This window comes from Schistocerca americana, chromosome 2, assembly GCF_021461395.2.
Source record: "Schistocerca americana isolate TAMUIC-IGC-003095 chromosome 2, iqSchAmer2.1, whole genome shotgun sequence".
In the NCBI taxonomy this organism is placed as follows: Eukaryota; Metazoa; Arthropoda; class Insecta; order Orthoptera; family Acrididae; genus Schistocerca; species Schistocerca americana.
Window position 1 is genome coordinate 225,342,381 of NC_060120.1, and position 20,569 is coordinate 225,362,949.

A 20,569-nucleotide genomic window follows, 5' to 3' on the forward strand; every position below is an offset into this window, starting at 1 on the left:
TACTGTGCTACTTAAGTTTTATTTTCGTTATTTTTTTTCTCATTCATGTTTTGTTGCTGCAGTATTATTCTGCAGAAGCGGGGTACAATAAAATTATTTGTTGGAGAATTGGTTCTTACCAGGCAAAATCACAAAAATTTCACTGAAAACTAAAAGAAAAATTCCCAGAATTCAAAAAAATTCCCGGGTTTCTCCCGGATGAAAAAATTCCCAGGTTTTTCCCGGATCTCCCGGTTGTCCCGGGTCGTATACACCCTGAATAAAGATTTTGTCAATGGACTTCAATCTCTATTTTACTCTGACACATCAAAAAGAAAGTTTCTTTTGAGACACCCTGTATCTGATCACCAATGGCACCTGTGCCAAGCCTTCAATAAGATGCAAGTGTCCAAGTGTCATTTGTGGTCAGAACAGTGCTCTGTGTAGTTGTTAGTGAAATTATTTACGGACAAAGTGACTTTGCACATGGGAAAATTGTTGGTGCTTGTATGGTCAGTGCTTCATAACCAAAGTAGCTGAAGTGTTTGGTGTTTCAGGGAGACACCATACAAAGAAAGAGGGAAAATATAATCTGCTAAATCAGTGCACAAGTGTAAGTTACGTGGTCATGATGGTGTCCCTGAAGAGCATTGTGGCAAAAAATAAGAGAATGACAGCTACAAAAGGTGCTGCAGAACTGGATGTCACACTTGCAAACCTTGTCAGCACTAAAATAATGTGAAGGAAGCTCCATAACTAGGGAACTGCAGGGTGAACTGGCATTCCAATCCACTCTTCAGTGATTCAAATACCTGCAACTGGAAAATGTGGTGCCAAAGCAATAAAACTTGGACTGTGGAAGAAAGTCATTTGGTCAGATGTGCCTTGTTTCACGCCGTTTCCCACCTCTGGCAGAGTTCATAGGCCAAGAGTGAAACATGGTGGGTTTAGGTGATGATTTGGGCAGCCATATTGTATTCCGTAGGGCTCATCGGTATTCTGCAAGGTTGCACTAATGACAAGGATCACGTGACCATTGTCACTGATCAGTTCTGTCCCACTGTACAAGGTTTGTTCTCCAACAGTGCTACTGTGTTCCAAGATGACAAGGGCCCTATTCACACAACTTGCGTCATCTAGAACTGGTTTTATAAGCACGAGGACGAATTGTCGCATCTGTCCTGATAATCAGTCACCAGATCTCTCAATATTATTGAGCCTTTGTTGTCTACTTTGGATGTTCGTTATCCACCTCCATCGTTGTTACCTCGTTATCCACCTCCATCGTTGTTACCTGAACTTGCCACTATTTTGCAAGAAGAATGGAATAAGATTTCCTTGAAAAACATGTAGGATCTCAATTTATTCATTCCAAGATGACTTAGAAGCTGTTTTGAAAGGCAACAGGTTACTTTAGTAGTATTAAACGTGGTAATTTTAGTCTAACCCTGTACATCTTGAGGTAAATAATGTACCTTATACTGAAAGTTTGGCAACACTTTTTAAAATTACTCAGTTCTAACTGTGAATAGGATTATGTCATCATATAGACTAGCAAACTTACATTTTTATTGCACAATAAACTTACCAGCAGTATGTGATTATTAGCAATGGCTTTGCTGCAAACTTAGTGTTTGCCATTACAGTAAAAGCAAGGACAAATGTTTTTTTGGCAACACACATTATTTCTTAATTCAAAATGACTTCTTACAACAAATATAGTGGCAATGAATGATACCTCAGTGCCTATGTATTTACTTACTGTGCAATAAAATGCTGGAATGAATAATTACCATAATCCATTAGTCAGATTTTAGCATTTGGTCCTAGTATTTTTGGAAACAACAAGAATCAGCCAGCAGTTACTACAAGGAGCTCTAGAAGAAACATTTTATGCCAATGTCTTCATTGTAGTTTGTTATGGAAAAGTGGAAGGTAGCGAGGAACAGTTGTTTTACAACATGGCACTCTGTTACTGACAATGATGCAAAGGCCTGTTCTGCTCTATAGCTGACAAATAAAAAAACCATGATTTAGATTTAAAAGAGTATTTCAGAATGTGTGGCTGCTAAGTGGCTGTGATGGCAGCTGTCTCTCAACATGGACCCAACTCCACAGCTGCTGGGAGTACTCCCAAAGATGCGATCACAGTAGCAGGTGGTAGTGTGTAAAGCGATGGATAGCAACAGTGCTAAACTGGAATTTAATGACAATTTACAACAAGACGACGACGCCACATTGTGGCTCTCCAATAGTAGGATGAAAAAATCTTCATACTACTTTTTGGGTCATGATGGAGCAGGTTGTTATAACATGTCACAAAGTTATGACTTTTGATATAAAATAATATCAGTTTATGCATGTAGAAACTGACACTTAAGAAAGTTCTCAAGCAACAAGGTCAACAAATTTGAAAAGTGCTCCATGACACTAGGGTCATAGTGATAATCATTTATTTCTTTAATAGAGGCTATTTATTCATGATGAAGCATATTACTTCTTCTGTAGCATCACTGATAGGATATACCTGGGATGAAGTCCTTGTTTACCCTCCCAACATCAACAGGTTCACAGTAATGCAAACTGGAACAGTACAATAGTTTAAATGTGAACATTAGCAGCTGTGATAACTAAAAAGAATGATGCAGGTTATGAAATATTTTATGCAATGAGCTTTTTTCTTAGACTGTATTTAGCAGCAAACCACATTGTCACTAAAAACACAGAATAGGATATGTGTGTCGATTTTTTTGTTGTGTGACTGACAATGCATTACATTGTCCGAGTGGCTCATTGACACTCGTTCAAATTTCTTCTGGCTATACGTATTGCAGCACTGTGTACTGCTCACTTATGCAATGCTGTGACCATCATGAGTCACATCCAAAAGCAAACAGTGCTTGCGTTGGACAGCCAGTCTCATGGCAGCCACATGTAAAGATCACACCTTGCACCTTACAGGTTCCTTCTTATGAGAAACTATTGGAGGACCCCCCCCCCCCCCCCCTTCTCTCTCTCTCTCTCTCTCTCTCTCTCTCTCTCTCTCTCTCTCTCTCTCACACACACACACACACACACACACACACACACACACACACTGCACTCCTTCATTGAAATTGAAGCCATAACACACACAAATTAGTTTGGTTAAATGGACAGAACCAGTTTATTAACTGCTGATGTTTTATGACAACTTGACAGCACAGTATTTTAAAAATATCAGCATCACAGCAATTTTTTTTTACAATATTTTTATATACAGCAAAATATGTGAACATAAAAACCAATGTATTACAATGTAAAATTTACATTTAAACATTGCCTTTTAGTACCTTTTTATAAGTCTTCTGAAATTTTTATGCTCTGAAAGAGTCTTTCTCCTTTCTGATGGCTCCCATTGTAGCAATTGCTTCACTTAATCCGGCATGCTTCTGTACTGATGACTCATGTACACGCATAAATGGGTTTATTCGCTTTTCTTCACCTACAGGGGGGAAGAAAGCACACACATACCTAATGTAAAATATGTTTACACTTAGATACAGTTTTTATGTTAGTGTCAACACAAACTATTTCACTTTCACCAGCTTTGAATGGTCAATGTGAGAAATACAACAAAATAAATTGCAATGTCAGAACAGTGTAATAGAGTAGTAGAAATATTTGTAGATCTTAATAAATTTATAACATTTGACCAGATTAGGAACTATAAAATTCAACACAGTGTTTCCTGTTGTGCAAAATTGTGAACAATACAGGAAATTAGATTTGTGTGAAAAGATGACAAGCTGCCTAAAGAAGCAGAATCTTTAAACTTTAGGCAAAAGCACATTTTTGACTAATTTAGTAATTGGGTTTCATCAGCATAGCAGAAAAAAATGTTGATAATAAATTTTTGCACGTTTGGAACAACGAAATGTTATGGCCCCTGTGCCTAAATTAGCATTAGGAGTACAGAATACCAAATCATAATCTTTAATAAATTAGAAAATTTATTGTATCCAGCAGCTTTGTACAAGTAACAGATTTCTTGGAGGCTCCTGCATATAATACTTACTAAAAATTCTTCAACATGTAAGGTAAAAATGTATAGTTTCTGAATAAGGTGGGTATGTTTCAAAGTTAGGATAATAGTAAAGGAACAAAATATCCCAATAAGTTTGATATGTAGACTGCCAGATAATAAATTAACACAAGTATTCCTATTTTAACTACAAAGTCTCATACAAGAATTATCAAGAGAGAAGAAAATTACGATAATTGCAGATTTCAATGAAAGGAATAAGTTAGTCCAATGAAACAGCAGAATGTACTGATCAGAGTTTGGTATATAGTTACAGGTTAGATACAGAAGTGTGACTGAGCTAACTTAAGTTTATAAAGATAGATGAGTAATTTGACAGGATGATATTGATAAGAGATGGTTCTGTCTTGATTTGAAAATTTCCGATAATTCTGCATTTCTTGTTGAACTTTCAGAACTGAACTGACCAGACAATAAGAAAATGTGCAAAACATACCACTCCAGTAAAGAAAGCATGAACAGATATATTGTGGGCTTGGAGGAAGTAGTAAACCAGACACTGAATTGTATTACAAGTTCTAAAATCCGACACATTTTCTTTGCACATCTTTAATGAGATCTCTCATCTAAAGTGCAATAAAAATGACAATCAAACTAAAGTGAATTACTTTTGGCAAATAAAAGTGTCAAGTGCTAAAAGAAGACAGCTATACTAGAACCAAATAGTAGTACAAATGAGTACTTTACATCAAATTAAATAAAACTGCAAGAATTTTAAAAAAGATTTATCCAATTTCACAAGGCAATATCTTCCACATGGATGAAGATACATGAGGGGGTTAATTTCTCCCTTACCCACAGGACTAGAAAGTTTTTATTTTCAACCAACCACCCAGTTTTACAATATTGTGAGGTCGTACCAATTCCTTCATCATTGCTTTACTTAACACAGTGATAAGTTTTGTTGTCATACATCCAAGTAGGCAGCAATAATATAAAATAAACAGCAAGCTAGGTGAGAAAAAATTCGCGATCTGTGTAAGAAAATTACTCAAATTCTGAGCTAGCAGCAAAATCCCACAATGAGACAGTTATCTAAAATATAATTAGTAATCAAATAAGTGGTTAGCAGAGATCTGATGCAACTTTGATGTTTAATGCTTCAAGTGGGTCACTACTGTGGGGTAACACTTGTATGTGACTACAGAGTGATATAATGAAACTTCATTTTATTTTTGTTTAATTAAACAGTGATTTAGCTCATATAATTTAATTTCATTTTGTCATTGTTTAATTGAACTCGGATTAAACTGTGATTTTGCTCATATACGTTTAACTTCATTACACTTGTAAGTATGTCATGCGCCTGCTCCTGTTACAGGAAATGGCACACCTGCCCAAGTGTTAACGTAGGGGTTGTCTTACATTCACAGACAAAGCTTCAGAAAAAGAGGTCATATGCAGATTTGATTTGGAAAATTTGAATGGGTGAGAGCTTGGCTGAGCATTAGGGCAAATGTGAGATGCGAGGAGGGGAGTGATGAACAAGCAGCACATTTTGTCTTTCTGCCACCATGGGAATGTATGTCATATACACTCTTTGGCATTGAACCTGGACGATAGCCAGCTGCTGTAGAGTCTAAGTCAGTACCAATCAATACATTGGACAAGCAACATATCCATACTGATAGTATTCTAAACCCACCTATGTGCACAATCTGCCAACACTGTAGGCTGCAGCAGTTTCTGGAGAAAGTTGTCTTCAGTTAGAGCTGTTGTGCGGCATCTACACACATGGTCTAATGGGTAACTGTATGTGAATCTGAATGCTATGTCTAATGCTCGAGACCACTTGTTGCCTAAATTTTTAGAGCATCTTTTGTCTGAATACTGGAGTCACGAGTGTAATGGTGGCGAAGCTACAACATATTTCATTTTTGGACACACCAGTGGTAACAGTTCTTGCCAATAAAATTTTTGAGACAGATTTCATGCAGAATGTCTGCTTGTGAACACCGCATGCACCAGAACTCTGCTAGTGGCAGTGCCGTGCTCCCTTTGCTTCTGTCAAAAGCACCACCTACTGATCATTGCTCTGAGCAGTATAAAATACTTTATTGACAATGCCTTCTCTGTGTGATAGCAATGGAAATACTATCGATGACAGTGCTGCCAAAGCAGAGTTACCAAACACAGCCTTCCAAAATCTCTTCACCACAGAAGATGAAGTAAATATTCCCGAATTTGAATGAAGAACAGCTGCCAACATAAGTAATGTAGTAGATATCCTCATAGTAGTGAAACAGCTTAAATCGCTTAACAAAAGCAAGTCTTCCGATCCAGACTGTCTACCAGTTATGTTCCTTTCAGAAAGCGCCGATACAACTGCTCCATACTTTGCATTCATACACAACCTTTCGCTCAACGGAAGATCTGCACCCAAATACTGGAAAGTTGCACAGGTCACCACCAATGTTCAAGAAAGGCAGTAGGAGTAATCCACTTAACTTACCAGGCTCGTATTATTAACAGTGATATGCGGCAGGATTTTGGAACATATATTGTGTTCAAAACTTATGAATGGTTTACTGACACACTGTCAACAGAGATGTAGAAAACATCATTCTTGTAAAACACAACTAGGTCTTTACTCACATGAAGTGTTGAGTGCAATTGACAAGGGATGTCAAACTGATTTATTTCTAGATTTCCAGAAGGTTTTTGACACTGCACTACACAAGCATCCTGTAATGAAATTGCATACTTATGGAATATTGTCTCAGTTATGTGACTGGATTCATGATTTTAAGTCAGAGAGGTCACAGTTCATAGTAACTGACAGAGAGTCATCGAATAAAACCGAAGTGATTTCTGGCATTCCCCAAGATAGTTTTATAGGCCTTTTGATGCTCCTTACTTATATAAACAATTTAGGAGACAATTGGAGCAGCTGTTTTAGGTTGTTTGCAGATGTCACTGTTGTTTCTCGAGTAGTAAAGATTTCAGAAGATCAAAACAAATTGCAAAAGATATCTGTATGGTGTGAAAGTTGAAAATTGACCCTAAATAATGGGAAGTGTGATGTCATCCACATGACTGCTAAAAGGAATCCATTAAACTTCGGTTACACAGTAAATCAGTCAAATCTCAAGGCCATAAATTTAGGTAAACGCCTAGGAATTAAAATTATGAACAACTTAAATTGATAGGAACACACAGAAAATGTTGTGGGGAAAGCTAACCAAAGACTGTGTTTTATTGGTAGGACGCTTAGAAACTGTAACAAATCTACTAATGAGACTGTCTACATGACACTTGTCCGTCCTCTTTTAGAATACTGCTGTGCGGTGTGGGAAGCCTACCAGATAGAATTGAGAGTACATCAAGAAAGTACAAAGAAGGGCAGCACATTTTGTATTATTGCGAAATATGTGAGAGAGTGTAACGGACATGATACAGGATCTGGGATGGACTCCATTAAAACAAGTGCATTTATCGTTGTGGTGGAGTCTCACAAAATTTTAATTGTCAACTTTCTCCTCCGAACACGAAAAGATTTTGTTGACAGCAAGCTACATAGGGAGAAGCAATTGCCATAATAAACTAACGGAAATCAGAGCTCGCTCAGAAAGATATAAATATTCATTTTTTTCCGCACACCGTATGAGCCTGGAATAATAAAGAATTATTGTAAAGGTGGTTCGATGAACCCTCTGCCAGGCACTTAAAAGTGATTTGCAGAGTATCCATGTAGATGCAGATGTAGTTGAGCATTGCTCCACAAAGAATTTCTACAATTTGAATTTCATTCTTGATACCAACAAGCTTCTATGTCATTCCTTTTTGTTTTAGAAGCAATTCTTCATGCAATTTTTTCATCACGAGTTTGTGTGTTCATCAAGCCACTGTTAGTAACTGGTGTAGTGTGTGCTTTACTGTCACTGGTTGATTCCTTATGGTAAATGTATGCAATAGACAGTGCTAATACATTCTGGTGTGCTCTGTTCTATAGCAAACTAGGCATGCTGCACATTTTGAGGTCCGTGTATTAACTCAGGGCTAAGGTAATGCTGACTGAAAGTTATATTTAAGGTATTCAGACAGATTTAAACTAACAAAATCACCCAGTTTTTAAGCTATCCAAAGTAGAAGGAAGTTGTTAGTGCCAGTGTCAGAAAATTTCTGTAGGGGTCTAGTTACTATTTCAGAGTTTTAACATGGAGGAACTACATTAATCATAACCAGTATGCATATTTCACTACTATTCCCCCGTCATATGGATACTATGTGACAAACAAAACTCAAATTCATATATTTGACAGTTGATTCGAAGCTCTTCAGAGACATTTTTATATTGATACAGCTTGGTTTTCATAAAGCAGGCAACTATATCCATTAGTACAGCTCACCGAGTCAAGATTGTCAGAAGACTTAATGTGTAAAGGTTTTCTTCTAATGTAATTAAGCAATTTCTTCTAGCAATTTTCAGCTCCATTAAATAAAGCAGAAAACAAGGACCTTGAGAGCATTGGTATGCACCACAATTAGAACTGACAACTTTCACTGCACATACATCACAAGATGTATGTGGACCCACTGAGCTAACAAGATGCTGCTGGGAGCAGGTCTCTCTCATTGCAATATTGGTCGCAGTGCCTAATAGCACAATGTTGCAGATAATGAAAGATGTTACTTATGTGAAGTATGTCATTCCTAGAGGAACGCCAAGTGAATTTAGTGGAATAATTCAGGTCCACACACCAAAATAAATGCACTCTGACAAGATTGCCAAATATTTGTAGTGATGTTGCCAATTCTTAGCTGTGCCAGAGGCAGATATGTAGTGAAATGCTTGTCATGCTCACCTTATATGGTCTATCAGAGGGGAGGCACAAGTCCATTTGGTTTTTATGCAGTGTTATCCCCTGATTCTTTCTAACATTGCCTTTCAGGCTATCTGTATTTAAGGCATTCACTTAGATTTAATCTAGAATTCCTCATTTCTGAAGCCTTCCAGCATGTTAACACCAGTATTATAGAATTTCAGCACAGGGATAGCGAAGCTACAGATCTTAGTTTTCACTCATGCAGCATACGGCTTGTGAAACATTGAGGTATATAACTTTCCATCACAACTAAAATTTCCCCAAAATGCAAATGAATTCACTAGACCAAAAGTAGTTGGAAATCAATCTTTCCCCTTAAGCCATGAAAGAGTAAGGTATCAAAAACTTTGTCTCTCTAATTTCATGTGTCTAAATGCAATCTAATGCCGCATACAAACAGATTTTCACACTACCATGAGAATGCAGAAATACGTTGGTGCGGATGGAAGCATGAAGAAACATAGATAAACAACAGTTTGATGCCATGCAGCAATTTCAATATTCAGAAGAGAAGAAACCGAAAATTATGTTCAGTAACACAGAAACTAAACTCTAGAATGAAATTTTAACTCTGCAGCTGAGTGTGCACTAATATGAAACTTCCTGGCAGATTAAAACTGTGTACCAGACTGAGACTCGGACTCGGGACCTTTGCCTTTCACGCCTGAAAAGCCATGTCTCCGCAATATCCTTTCATCCAGGAGTACTAGTTCTGTAAGTTTCTCAGGAGAACTTCTGTGAAGTTTGGAAGGTAGGAGACAAGATACTGGCGGAAGTAAAGCTGTGAGGACGGGTCATGAGTCGTGCTTGGATAGCTCCGACAGTAGAGCACTTGCCCACAAAAGGCAAAAGTCTCGAGCTTGAGTCTCGGTCCAGCACACGGTTTTAATCTGCCAGGAAGTTTCAGAAATTAAACCATAGATTTTGGACAGAGAGCAATTCTGTGTCTTCATTTGTTTTTCAACTTGAAATCTAGATTTAAGATGCATACTAACTAGCCTGTTCATTGCTTTTGTAATGTTCCCATATTGTTTGGAGGCTAAATGATGTAAAGAATCCAAATTAACATCTTTGATGGTTCCTTCAAATCTTTCCAGTGCCTTTTGTTTTCTGTTGTTGCTTGGAATTCGTAAAGCAGACCAGTATGCCTACTCCCACGTGTTAGTGGAATGAGGTTGCCAGAGGCTTCTATTCGAAATCTTGTCACACGTCAAACAAGCAATTGATTATCTAGACTTTCTATGTTAGTTTACATAGCTACATAAACAAAAGCAAGAAGAAATCCTAATTTATCCATTTGTATAAATCATTCAAACAACTGCAGAACAAACCCATCAAAAATAGTCTGCCACTTACAGTTTTAATACTGTAACTAGCAGCTGAGTCAATGGTAAATTACAGTCATGGTCAAACATTTACAGCTATCTGCAGCTGTGGCAGTGTCCATGCTAAATATTCAACCACTGAGAAGTACACTGTGATGCGAATTTATCTTTTGTCACAGCATTGAACGAACAGAAATTGTTGCAGAGTTCTGCCTGCGTCACTAGCCTCCTGTTGAACCTCTTTTCTTATTGGGCTTTTCGTATTGCCCTGAAAACAATACACCAAGGTAAATGTGCATATTCTATGGGGAGAAACTTCCTACATTCTATTCCTCCAGAAACGCTCGTCTTGTGCGTCAGTATCACATAGTGATTGGATAGCTCTTGTGAGTGAACAATTCACAATAATAATAGTAATATTAACAAACTAACAATAAATTAAATTTATAATATTACAGAAGAAGGCTGACAATTAAAAATAAGTAATAACAGGCTGGCACAAGGCAAATGTGTTTTTTTTTTTTATTTTTATTTTTATAGCATTTTGTTACTAAATTCCATTCCAGCTATTAGCAGAGTAAAAAAGAAAAAACTGATATGTTTCATATTTGTAGTCCAACAAGATCAACTGGCAACTACCCTTGCCTCAGATCACGAGGGCATGGTGCCATGGAATGAACATGACACTAAATTGTTTAGCACTCTGTCATTGCTCTCGTGGTAGTTAATGCAGACATTTCACAACATGACATACAAAGCTAATTGAAATGTAAGCACGGAATGACCACCCGGGGTAAAAAAAATTACACTTAAAACATTGATGTCACATAAATGTGATGACTATTCAGGGTATTGTATTCAGTAAAGGAAGAGAATATTACAGGAATTTAGCAGGATCACTCAGCGCCAGTCCCAAAAGTGAGTGAAAGATTGCAAGGCACCCAATATCATCAGCCATAATACTGCCAAGCCTCAAGCACACTAGCAAAATGAAGAACTTCGTGGACAACTCACAATGTCCTCACTGCTGTCCACAGCCAGCTCCGGTCCTCAGTGGTGTTAATCTAAGGGAAGATTTCAGGCTGACAGCAAAATTCAAATACTGTCAATGTTGGAAAGCTTTCTTAATAAAAGAGGAATCCTAGATTAAATCTAAGTGAATGCCTTAAATTCAGATAGTCTGAAAGGCAATGTTGGAGAGAAGCAGGAGATAACACTGCATAAAAACCAAATGAGCTTGTGCCTCCCCTCACAGTTCATATAAGTGAACACGATAGGCATTTGACTACATATCTGCCCCTAGAACAGCTAAGAATTGGCAACATTGTTGCAAATATTTGGCAGAATTATAGTGCATTTACTTTCGTGTGTGTACTTTACTTCACTAAATTCACATTCCTCTTCCATTTTGATGACATATGCTGCATACTTCTCACATAAGATGGGAAACCAAGAGAGAAAATTTAATTTTTGAACTCCAGGGATGCCATACTTCACATGAGTAACAACTTTTCTTATCTGCAATGTTGCATTATAAGGCACTGTGTCCAATATTGAAATGAAAGATACCTGCTCCCAGCAGCGGCTTGTTAGTTCAGTGCTTTTGCAGATGTCTTGCGATGTAAGTGCGCTGAGAGTTGTCAGTTCTAATTGTGGTGTATACAAGTGCTCTCAAGGTCCTTCATTTCCATTTTATTTGAAGGAGCTCCAAATTGCTAGAACAAATTGTTTAACTACTCCTGAAGAAAGGCGGTACACATTAAGTCTTCTCAAAAGCTCGACTTGGTAAGCTGTATTGATGATTATAGCTGTCTGCTTTATGAAAACCAAGCTGTATCAATATACAAATGTCTCTGAAGACCTTTGAATCAACTGTCAATTAAATGAATTTGAGTTTTGTTTGTCACGTAGGATTCATATAACAAGGAAATAGTTAAGAAGTGTGCATACTGATTATGATTAACATAGTTACTCTGTGTTAGAACTCTGAAATAGTAATTAGGCATTCCTACAGAAATTTGCTGACACTGCCATTAGCTATATTAGGTAGCTTAACAAAATAGGAAATTTTGTTGGTTTGAATGCAACTGAATACTTTAAATATAACTTTCAATCAGTATTAAGTCCACCATGAAGTCATACATGACCCTCAAAATGTGCAGCATGTCTGGGTTGCTATAGAGCAGAGCATGCTGCAATGTATTCATAATGTCTACTGTATAGTCACTGTAAGGAATAAACCAATGACATAAAATACACTACACCAGTTACTAACAGTGGCTTTACAAGAACTACAAATTTGCAATGAAAAAATTGCAGTAAGAATCACTTCTAAAACGAAAAGGAATGAGATAGAAGCATTAATAATAACATTAAAGAATTTAGTGAGGTATTCTGATTGGATTGCAAGCTATATAATTAATTTTAAGTCATACTCATGTCTTGCATATTTGTGTAGTACAACACCAATAATATTAAAACAGGTCATCTGTCTCTGTTGGTATCAAGAATGAAATGCCAACTGTAGATTTTCTGTGGAGCAATGCTCAACAACAGTAGAACATTTTATACTGCCCAGAGCAATGAGCAGTAGCTGATGCTTTTGACAAAGGGTGAGGGAGGGCATGTAACGGAACTGAAATGATGGTGGGCTGACAGTAATTTGGAGCCCGCGCGCTGGTGTGAGACTGCCAGGGAGTGCACCCTGATGCCATCTATTGGCGAAACTAGGAATTAGCGCTGCCTCTCAGACAATGCACTAAGCTCTCGGAGTCAAATGTATTCTTTTTCTTGGTAATTATAAGTTATTACTGTATGATTTAATGTTATAAAGCGCTAGTAGTAAATTATTATGACTGGTATGAACTCCAGGGTAATAAATATAAATATTCTTAAATACTAAATGATTTCGGTGAAAAGGTGGTAGGGGAACGCCCCCACTCTTGGTGAATACGAGCATAGCTAGAGGTAGCTGGAGACACAGGGACTGAACAAGAAATGGCCTGGGGAGTGTTGACGTGACCGGACGTGCGTAACTGTGCTCACGCAAAAGTGATTGTGCAACAGCGAAGAGGCGAATATCGTCGCCGTTTGTGGAGTGGAACGCGACAAATGGTTGTCGAAGCCGTCTCTATGCCACTGGTGCTGATTGTAAGAGTTCCTGCGCCCAGATTTTATGGCGGACGTGCAGTAGCTTATACGAGTGCTACAGCTCGTAGTTCCAGCCGCCATTAAGGGCATGAGGCGTGAAGAGCTGCGTTAGCCACATGCATCTCACCACCAGCACCGACACGTCTACCCAAGGCAAGACTGCTTGCAATTGTTAAGTCGAACTTTGTATACATGTAAAAGGAGAATACCAGTTTTCTTTTATGCAAGTGCAGAGGACAGAATATAGTAATGAGTAAAATTACGACGCATGTTGTTCATTGTAAAGTGTAGTAACCTCAAATATAGTGTAGTGAAATCAGACTGAGGCCACCATCGTCTCTTTCATTTACAATTCTTTTGGTTGTGGAATACTTTAGCGTATAAGAATGTTGAAAAGAGCAATGGTCACACCAGAATGAGTCGCCTATTTATAGTTACTTAAATTTTTCTGAGTAACCTTTCAAGTAAAGTCACTTAACTAATTCTATAGCAATTGTCCAAAGAGTAATATCCAAAATCATTAAATAAGTTGAAGGATAGAATTTTGTTGACCTCAGTTGCATAAGTTGTCTTGGTGGTAATTACCAAGCCAACTCACAGAAATTGAGAGAGTATTTGCTTTGTAGAATCACCTAGAATGATCAGAAATAGTAATATTCAGAATTAAGTTTAAATTCAACTCAAGCCGTTTCACTTTGAAACGAGCCAAAAAATTGATTTATTCTTTTTCTCCTTCAGAGCTGGCGACCGTAGTTATAAGTATTTTCAGGAGGATTCGACGGTAAGTCTGCTGCTCTCGTCGTGCTGATAGGATTATCCACTGCTGCTAGCAGTGGTGATTGGATACATAAGCTCACTACCAAGTTACGTGGGTCAGGTAGGCAGTGTTACCGTGTGAACTGTAGGGCACTGTAGGCCGTGGATCGAACCCGTTCAATCATCACAGCTCTTTGGGAAATAGTCCGGTTAGGAGTGTACTAATCATTAGGTAAATACTGGCGAGTAACGGTCAAAAATGTATAAGCAAGTGAATTTAGCAAGGTCCATGTAGCACCTAGTTAATGTGGTGCAATGGCGATGGTAGGAGTGGAGTAAAAGTGAGCTGAGCTTGTGGCAGCTGTGCTGTCTCCAAAGATTAATAACGTGAATTCACTACTACCTCTTACCATTAGGGCTGAGCTATTTACGGTTAAAATACGTAGCAGTAAGCGCAAAGGCATGACAGCTACAAGTCCGTATTGGCTTTATACATACGGAAGTAGGAAGCGGGTCATTCCGTCAGTGGAGGGGTTAAAACAACCGAGTCAGTTGAGAACACACCCCATTTACTGATGGAAAGATTCGGCGGTTCGGTCGCAGGCAGTGCTGCTGGTTTGCAGATAAATGGTCCCACAGAGCTCTGGCTCATGTTACTAAACAGTACAGTTACTGTTTGGTGTGTCAGAAAGTGAATTATGTTGCAGCTGTGGAATCGCTACACAGACGTTGCATTCAGATGACACACAGTTTACTGCTAGACCACAAGCGTAGAAGGCACACAACAGCTCTAATAGAAGTTGAGACTTCCTCCAGAAACTACATCAGGCTACAGTGTTGTCAGACAATGCAGCATCCAGACAGATCTATCCGGTTTAAACTGCAATTCACCTAAATCCACTTTTAGATGGAACTGAAGTGACTTTAAAATTGAACGAATACTCAGTAACAGAATGTGTTTCTGCAATTGAAAAATTAAACATGTCACTACAAATGGAACATTAGTGTTAACAATGGTACTAATTTGGCTGTTGATCTACAGCACTATTGATTTTTGAAATTGGCAACCTTTTTTTTAGCGGGAATGGGGAGACAGTGCAAAAGTAACTGAGGTCGTAAGTGCTCATATTAGAACACTAATATGAAAAAGAAGTTAAAGCGACTACACATTCAGTCCAATTGGTGCGAGGAAAGATAGCTAAGAACCAGGACTTCCTCTTGGAGGAAGGTCCACAAAATATGTTGTAGAGGCAGTAGAGGTCCCGAACCAAAGATTAAATGTCTTTCACCATGTTGCTACGATGGATAAAAAGAAAGCACTGTTGACAGACCGTATGTCGTTTCCTAAAACGATAGAACGTAGCTGGTTAAAAAAAGGGCATTTGGTCAGGAAATGATGAACTGTCAAAGGTCAACGACAATAAGCTCAACAAATGGTGACAATAAGCTTAACAAATGGTGATGGCTAAAAAGACAGTGCCCAATATGCAACCTAGCTAAAATGATCTGCTTGTGGCAAGAGGGCTGAGAGGAGGTAGGCCAAGCTGCAGGGAGGGGTTTAATTACATGGAGCTTGTTCCCATGACCAGTGATGATGCCAAAGTGACACCACCTGCCAACAGATGGCAACACTGATATCATCTGAAGAAATAGAAGAGATAGCGGGCTAAGACAGAAGGACTACAGCCTTGACAGCAGTGTCAGCATCCTCATTTCCTGTCAGACTGACATGACCAGGAACCCACATGAACATCACAGTGGCTCCCTCAATAGCGAACAAGTGGAAGCTTACTTGGAACTGTTGCACTAAGGGAGAGACTGTATACAGCACATACAGTCTCCGAAGGGCACTGAGATAATCAGAGCATATGACACAATTAAAAACCGTGTGTCACCGGGTGTACTGAGTGCCTGATAGAGGATGAAGAGCTCTGCTGTAGATAGTGAGCAGCGTCCTGGAAGCTGATACCAAAAATGTCTGTCTTAGAGCCATCAGTGTACACAAAGGTGCTACTGTTACATTGCGTGTGAAGGTCAAGAAACGTACAGTGATAGATCGAATCGGGAGTAGTTTCCTTAGGAAGCAAACGAACTCCAAAATGGAGTGCCGTAAGAAGCCGAGGCGGTGAGGGTTCAAACCCATCAGGAACATGGCAGGTATTGTGAAGTTAAGGTGCCGGAGCAGAAGCCAAAAGTGAACTCCAGGAGGTAACAGATAAGAAGAGCGTGTTCAATACTGGCGGTGACATGAGTCATCAAAAAAGGAGGCATGGGATGGGTAGCCAGGTGTGGCAGGCAATGGCACGCATATCCACTGAGGAGAACATGAAGTCAGTATGAAAGCGACTGTTTGGCAGCTTCTGCGTAGAGGCTCTCAACCAGGCTAATATAAAAGGCACCAGAGGCCATACGGATTCCATGATAGTGGATTGTATTAAGAGGCTGTAAAATGGACGGACATGCAGATGAACAAACAAAACACCCTTAGTCTAGTTTTAAGTGGACAAGGTATCAGTACAAATGGAGGAGGGTGGTCAGGACATTGGGTAGAGCAAGCGGGCATGTAAGACGTGGGAGGACCAAGGAAGTTTTCTATCAAGCATAAGCCACAGGAATTTAATAGTTTCAGGAATGGAACAGCAATAGGCCCAAGATGAAAAGATGATGGAAGAAACCCACTATGTCGGCAGAAATTCATACAAACGGTTTTGTCAGTGGAAAAGCAAAAGCCACTGTCGATGTACCACGAGTAAAGATGATTAAGACACCACTGAAGATGTTGCTCAAGGAGACAAATCTATGGAGATCTGCAATAGATCACAAAGTCATTGACAAAAAGGGAGCCGGAGATGCCTGGCAGGAGACAGGCCATAATATGGCTACAGCGAAAAGGATTGCACTCAGGACAGGGTCTTGAGGCAGCCCATTCTCCTGGATAAAGGTGTCTGACAAGGACCAACCGACGCTTACCATAAAAACTCTGACTTTTAAAAACTCCTGCAGAAAATGAGGCAGGCAACCTCAGAAGCCTAACATGTATAGAGTATGGAGGGTACCAGTCCTCCAGCAGGTATTGTAGGCTTTCTCCAAATCAAAAAACCATGGTCACAGTCTGCTATTTCCACAGCAAACTATTCGTGACATGGGTTGACAAAGTGACAAGTTGGTCAACTGCAGAGCAGTGCACTCGAAATCCACATTGCACAATGGTTAGTTGATCACATAACTCGAGCCACCATACCAGCCGTCCCAAGAAGCATACTTTCCATCACCTTGCAACACAGCTGGTGAGAGAAATGAGGTGGTAGCTAGAAGGAAGGTGCTAATCATTACTGTGCTTAGGTATGGGTATGACAGTGGCTTCACGCCAGCCCCTGGGTAATGTGCAATCTGCCCAAATGCAATTGTATGCATGAAAGAGAAAGTGCTTGCCGCAACATCTGAATATGTGCATCTTCTAGCCCTGGGGTGGAAGATCGGGATAAAGTGAGAGCATGATCTAGCTATCTAGCTCCCTCATAGTAAAGGAAGGAGTGCCCTCACGACCAATATGGAAGTGCTCTGTTTATTCGGCCTGGAATCAAAGTATCCAACATTCAAGTTTACACCGTTAACAACACGGAAATCATTTCTGTTACTATCGGAAGCATTACGGTGTCATCAATATATAAACCGCCAGGGGAAAGGTTTGCTTTCAGCCAACATGTCTGTCACCCACAGCTAATAATGGGAGACTTTAACTGTCACAATAGAGTGTTGGGCTATCAAGACACAAATGAGGATGGAGAACTACTGGAAAGCTGGGCAGAAGAACACGAGCTGAATCTCATCCATGATCAGAAACAGCCTGCGTCATTCAACAGTGCAAGATGGAAGAGAGGGTATAACCCAGACCTCATATTTGTTTTCAAAACCTTGTCCGGGTCATGCAACAAATTCGTTCTCAATCCTATCCCAAAGACCCAACACAGACCAATCATGCTAAAGTTTAGACCAGTAATACTGCCACAAAAAGTACCCTTTAAAAGACATTTTAACTTCAAAAGGGCCAATGAAAAAATTTGCGGACACCTTAGACATGGAAATCGTGAATTTACCATCAAACACTGAAAACTATGGAAAGTTCATCCAAGCTGTTAAAAGATCAGCAAGACTCAGCATACCTAGAGGCTGCAGAACACTCTACATTCCTGGAGTTTCCAACGACATGAAACAAATATATAACGAATACCTGGAGCAGTACCGCATGGACCCTTTCAGTGAAGAAACCATAAAACTTGGGGATCAGCTAATTGAAACTATAAGCAAAGACAGACAAGAGTCCTGGAAACATACGTTGGAGAGTCTTGACATGAAGCACAGTAGCAGAAGAGCTTGGAACCTCATAAAGCGATTGTCCAGCGACCCGGCAGCCCCCAGGGATCAGGTTTCCGTAACAGCTAACCAAATCGCACATCAGCTCCTTTTGAATGGTAAACCAACCAGGAACAGTAAGACTGCCACCTCATATAAGAGGCCACAAGTGACTGAAATACCACCTGAGCCATACTTCACGTCAATAGAACTGGAAGCTGCTATCAGTTCCTTGAAACCCAGGAAGGCCGCGGGTCCCGACGACGTCATTAATGAATTTATACAGAACCTAGGGCCCATAGCTAAGGAATGGCTTTTAGAACTCTATAATCTCTGCTGGTCAAACAAGACGATACCTAAGCTATGGCTGAAGGCCAAGGTAGTAGCTATCCCAAAACCAGGTAAACCAAGAGATGATGCTAAGAACTATCATCCAATATCGCTGCTGTGCTGCCCTTTCAAGCTATATGAACATCTTATCTTGAATAAAATAGCACCACAACTAGAAAGGCAAATCATTCCACAACAAGCAGGATTCAGACCAGGTAAATTTTGCACTGGCCAGGTCCTCTGCCTAACACAATACATAGAGGACGGTTTTGAGAAGGGAGAAAAAACTGGCGTGGTGTTTGTCGACTTATCAGCAGCTTATGACACGATAAACCACAAAATCCTCCTGGGAAAAATTTTCAAAATGACGGGAAACTACCACCTTACTAAAGTTGTGAGATCACTGATCTCCAACAGAAGATACTATGTGGAATTTCAAGAACAAAGAAGTCGCTGGAGGAACCAGAAGAACGGGCTCCCACAAGGTAGTGTTTTGTCCCCCCTACTTTTTAATCTGTATACAAATGACCAACCAGTTGGACCGACGACAAGAAGCTTTATCTATGCTGATGATGTAGCCATTGCATGCCAATCTAGATTAATCAAACAGATTGAGAGAAACCTAACAGATGCCTTAGAAGAACTAACTGAATATAACAACGGGAACCAGCTTCGACCTAATCCAGCAAAGACGCAGACTTGTTTATTTCATCTAAACAACAAGGAAGCAAACAGGGAATTACAATTGGAATGGAACTCAGTTAAACTTCAACACTGCCCAAACCCAGTTTATCTTGGAGTCACGTTAGATCGAACAAGTGTCTTACAAGAAACACGTAGAGAAAACTAGAGCGAAATTCAACACACAGAACGGCATAATCCGTAAACTTACTAACTCACACTGGGGAGCGAACCCTGAAATGCATCATCCCTGGCATTGTGCTTTGCTCCAGCTGAATATGCATGCCCCGTCTGGAGAAGATCGACACATGCTCAGAAGCTAGACGCAGCACCGAATGCCTCTTGTCGATTAATCACGGGATGCCTGAAGCCTACAAACCGTGATCTCTTTTATATGTGTTCTGAAATAGCCCGCCCCCCCCCTCCCCCCCCCCCCCCCCCCCCCACACACACACACACAGATCAGACGGCAAAAGTTGGCGATGGCCGAACGAAGCAGGCAGTGCGAAGATAGAAGACATCCCCTGTACGCACATCAGCCAGCGGAGGCAAGACTTAAATCTAGGAAAGACTTCATAAAAGTTGAACGTCCACTAACCGAAAGTCAGTCTACAACTAGAGAATCAATGTGGAAACAGAAATTGGATAAAGGCAGTCTGAAAAGTTGGAACATTAAAGAAAAGCTTCCTGCTGGATCACAATTGGAATGGAGAGTCTGGAAGAGCCTAAATAGACTTAGATGTCAAATGGGAAGATCACAGGATAACCTGATCAAGTGGGGATACACCGAAGAAGAGCCCTGCCAATGTGGAGGAAAACAAACCATGACACACCTGCTGACCTGTCCATCTTTGCTGGCCCCATGCACTTTCCAAGACCTGTGGTTGGCCAACGACGCTGCAGTGAAGTGTGCCGAACACTGGAGAGAGATATGAGCCTTGCTTTAGACAATAATGACGACTTACAATATGTGAAGATCATGAATGTATATATGAATGAATAACTATCGTTTACTTGTATTTGTAATCTAGTATATATAGCGTATTAATTAATTACAGATGTAGCTCAGACACAATTAAATAAAT

General features: G+C 39.7%; 1 protein-coding gene across 4 annotated transcripts in view; it reads right to left on the bottom strand.

The window, feature by feature from the left end:
* The window catches only part of LOC124593354 (hydroxyacylglutathione hydrolase, mitochondrial), a 113,165-nt gene that overhangs the window by 23,797 nt on the left and 68,799 nt on the right, over positions 1-20,569 (bottom strand). For 2 of the 4 annotated variants that reach the window (XM_047131921.1, XM_047131923.1), the window contains exon 6: positions 3,198-3,463. In XM_047131921.1, the coding sequence (XP_046987877.1) occupies positions 3,336-3,463 (128 nt within the window). In that variant the 3' untranslated portion in view covers positions 3,198-3,335. Of the gene's footprint in view, positions 1-3,197; positions 3,464-20,569 lie in introns of those variants that run through there. The other 2 variants (XM_047131920.1, XM_047131922.1) reach the window with 2 other exon arrangements.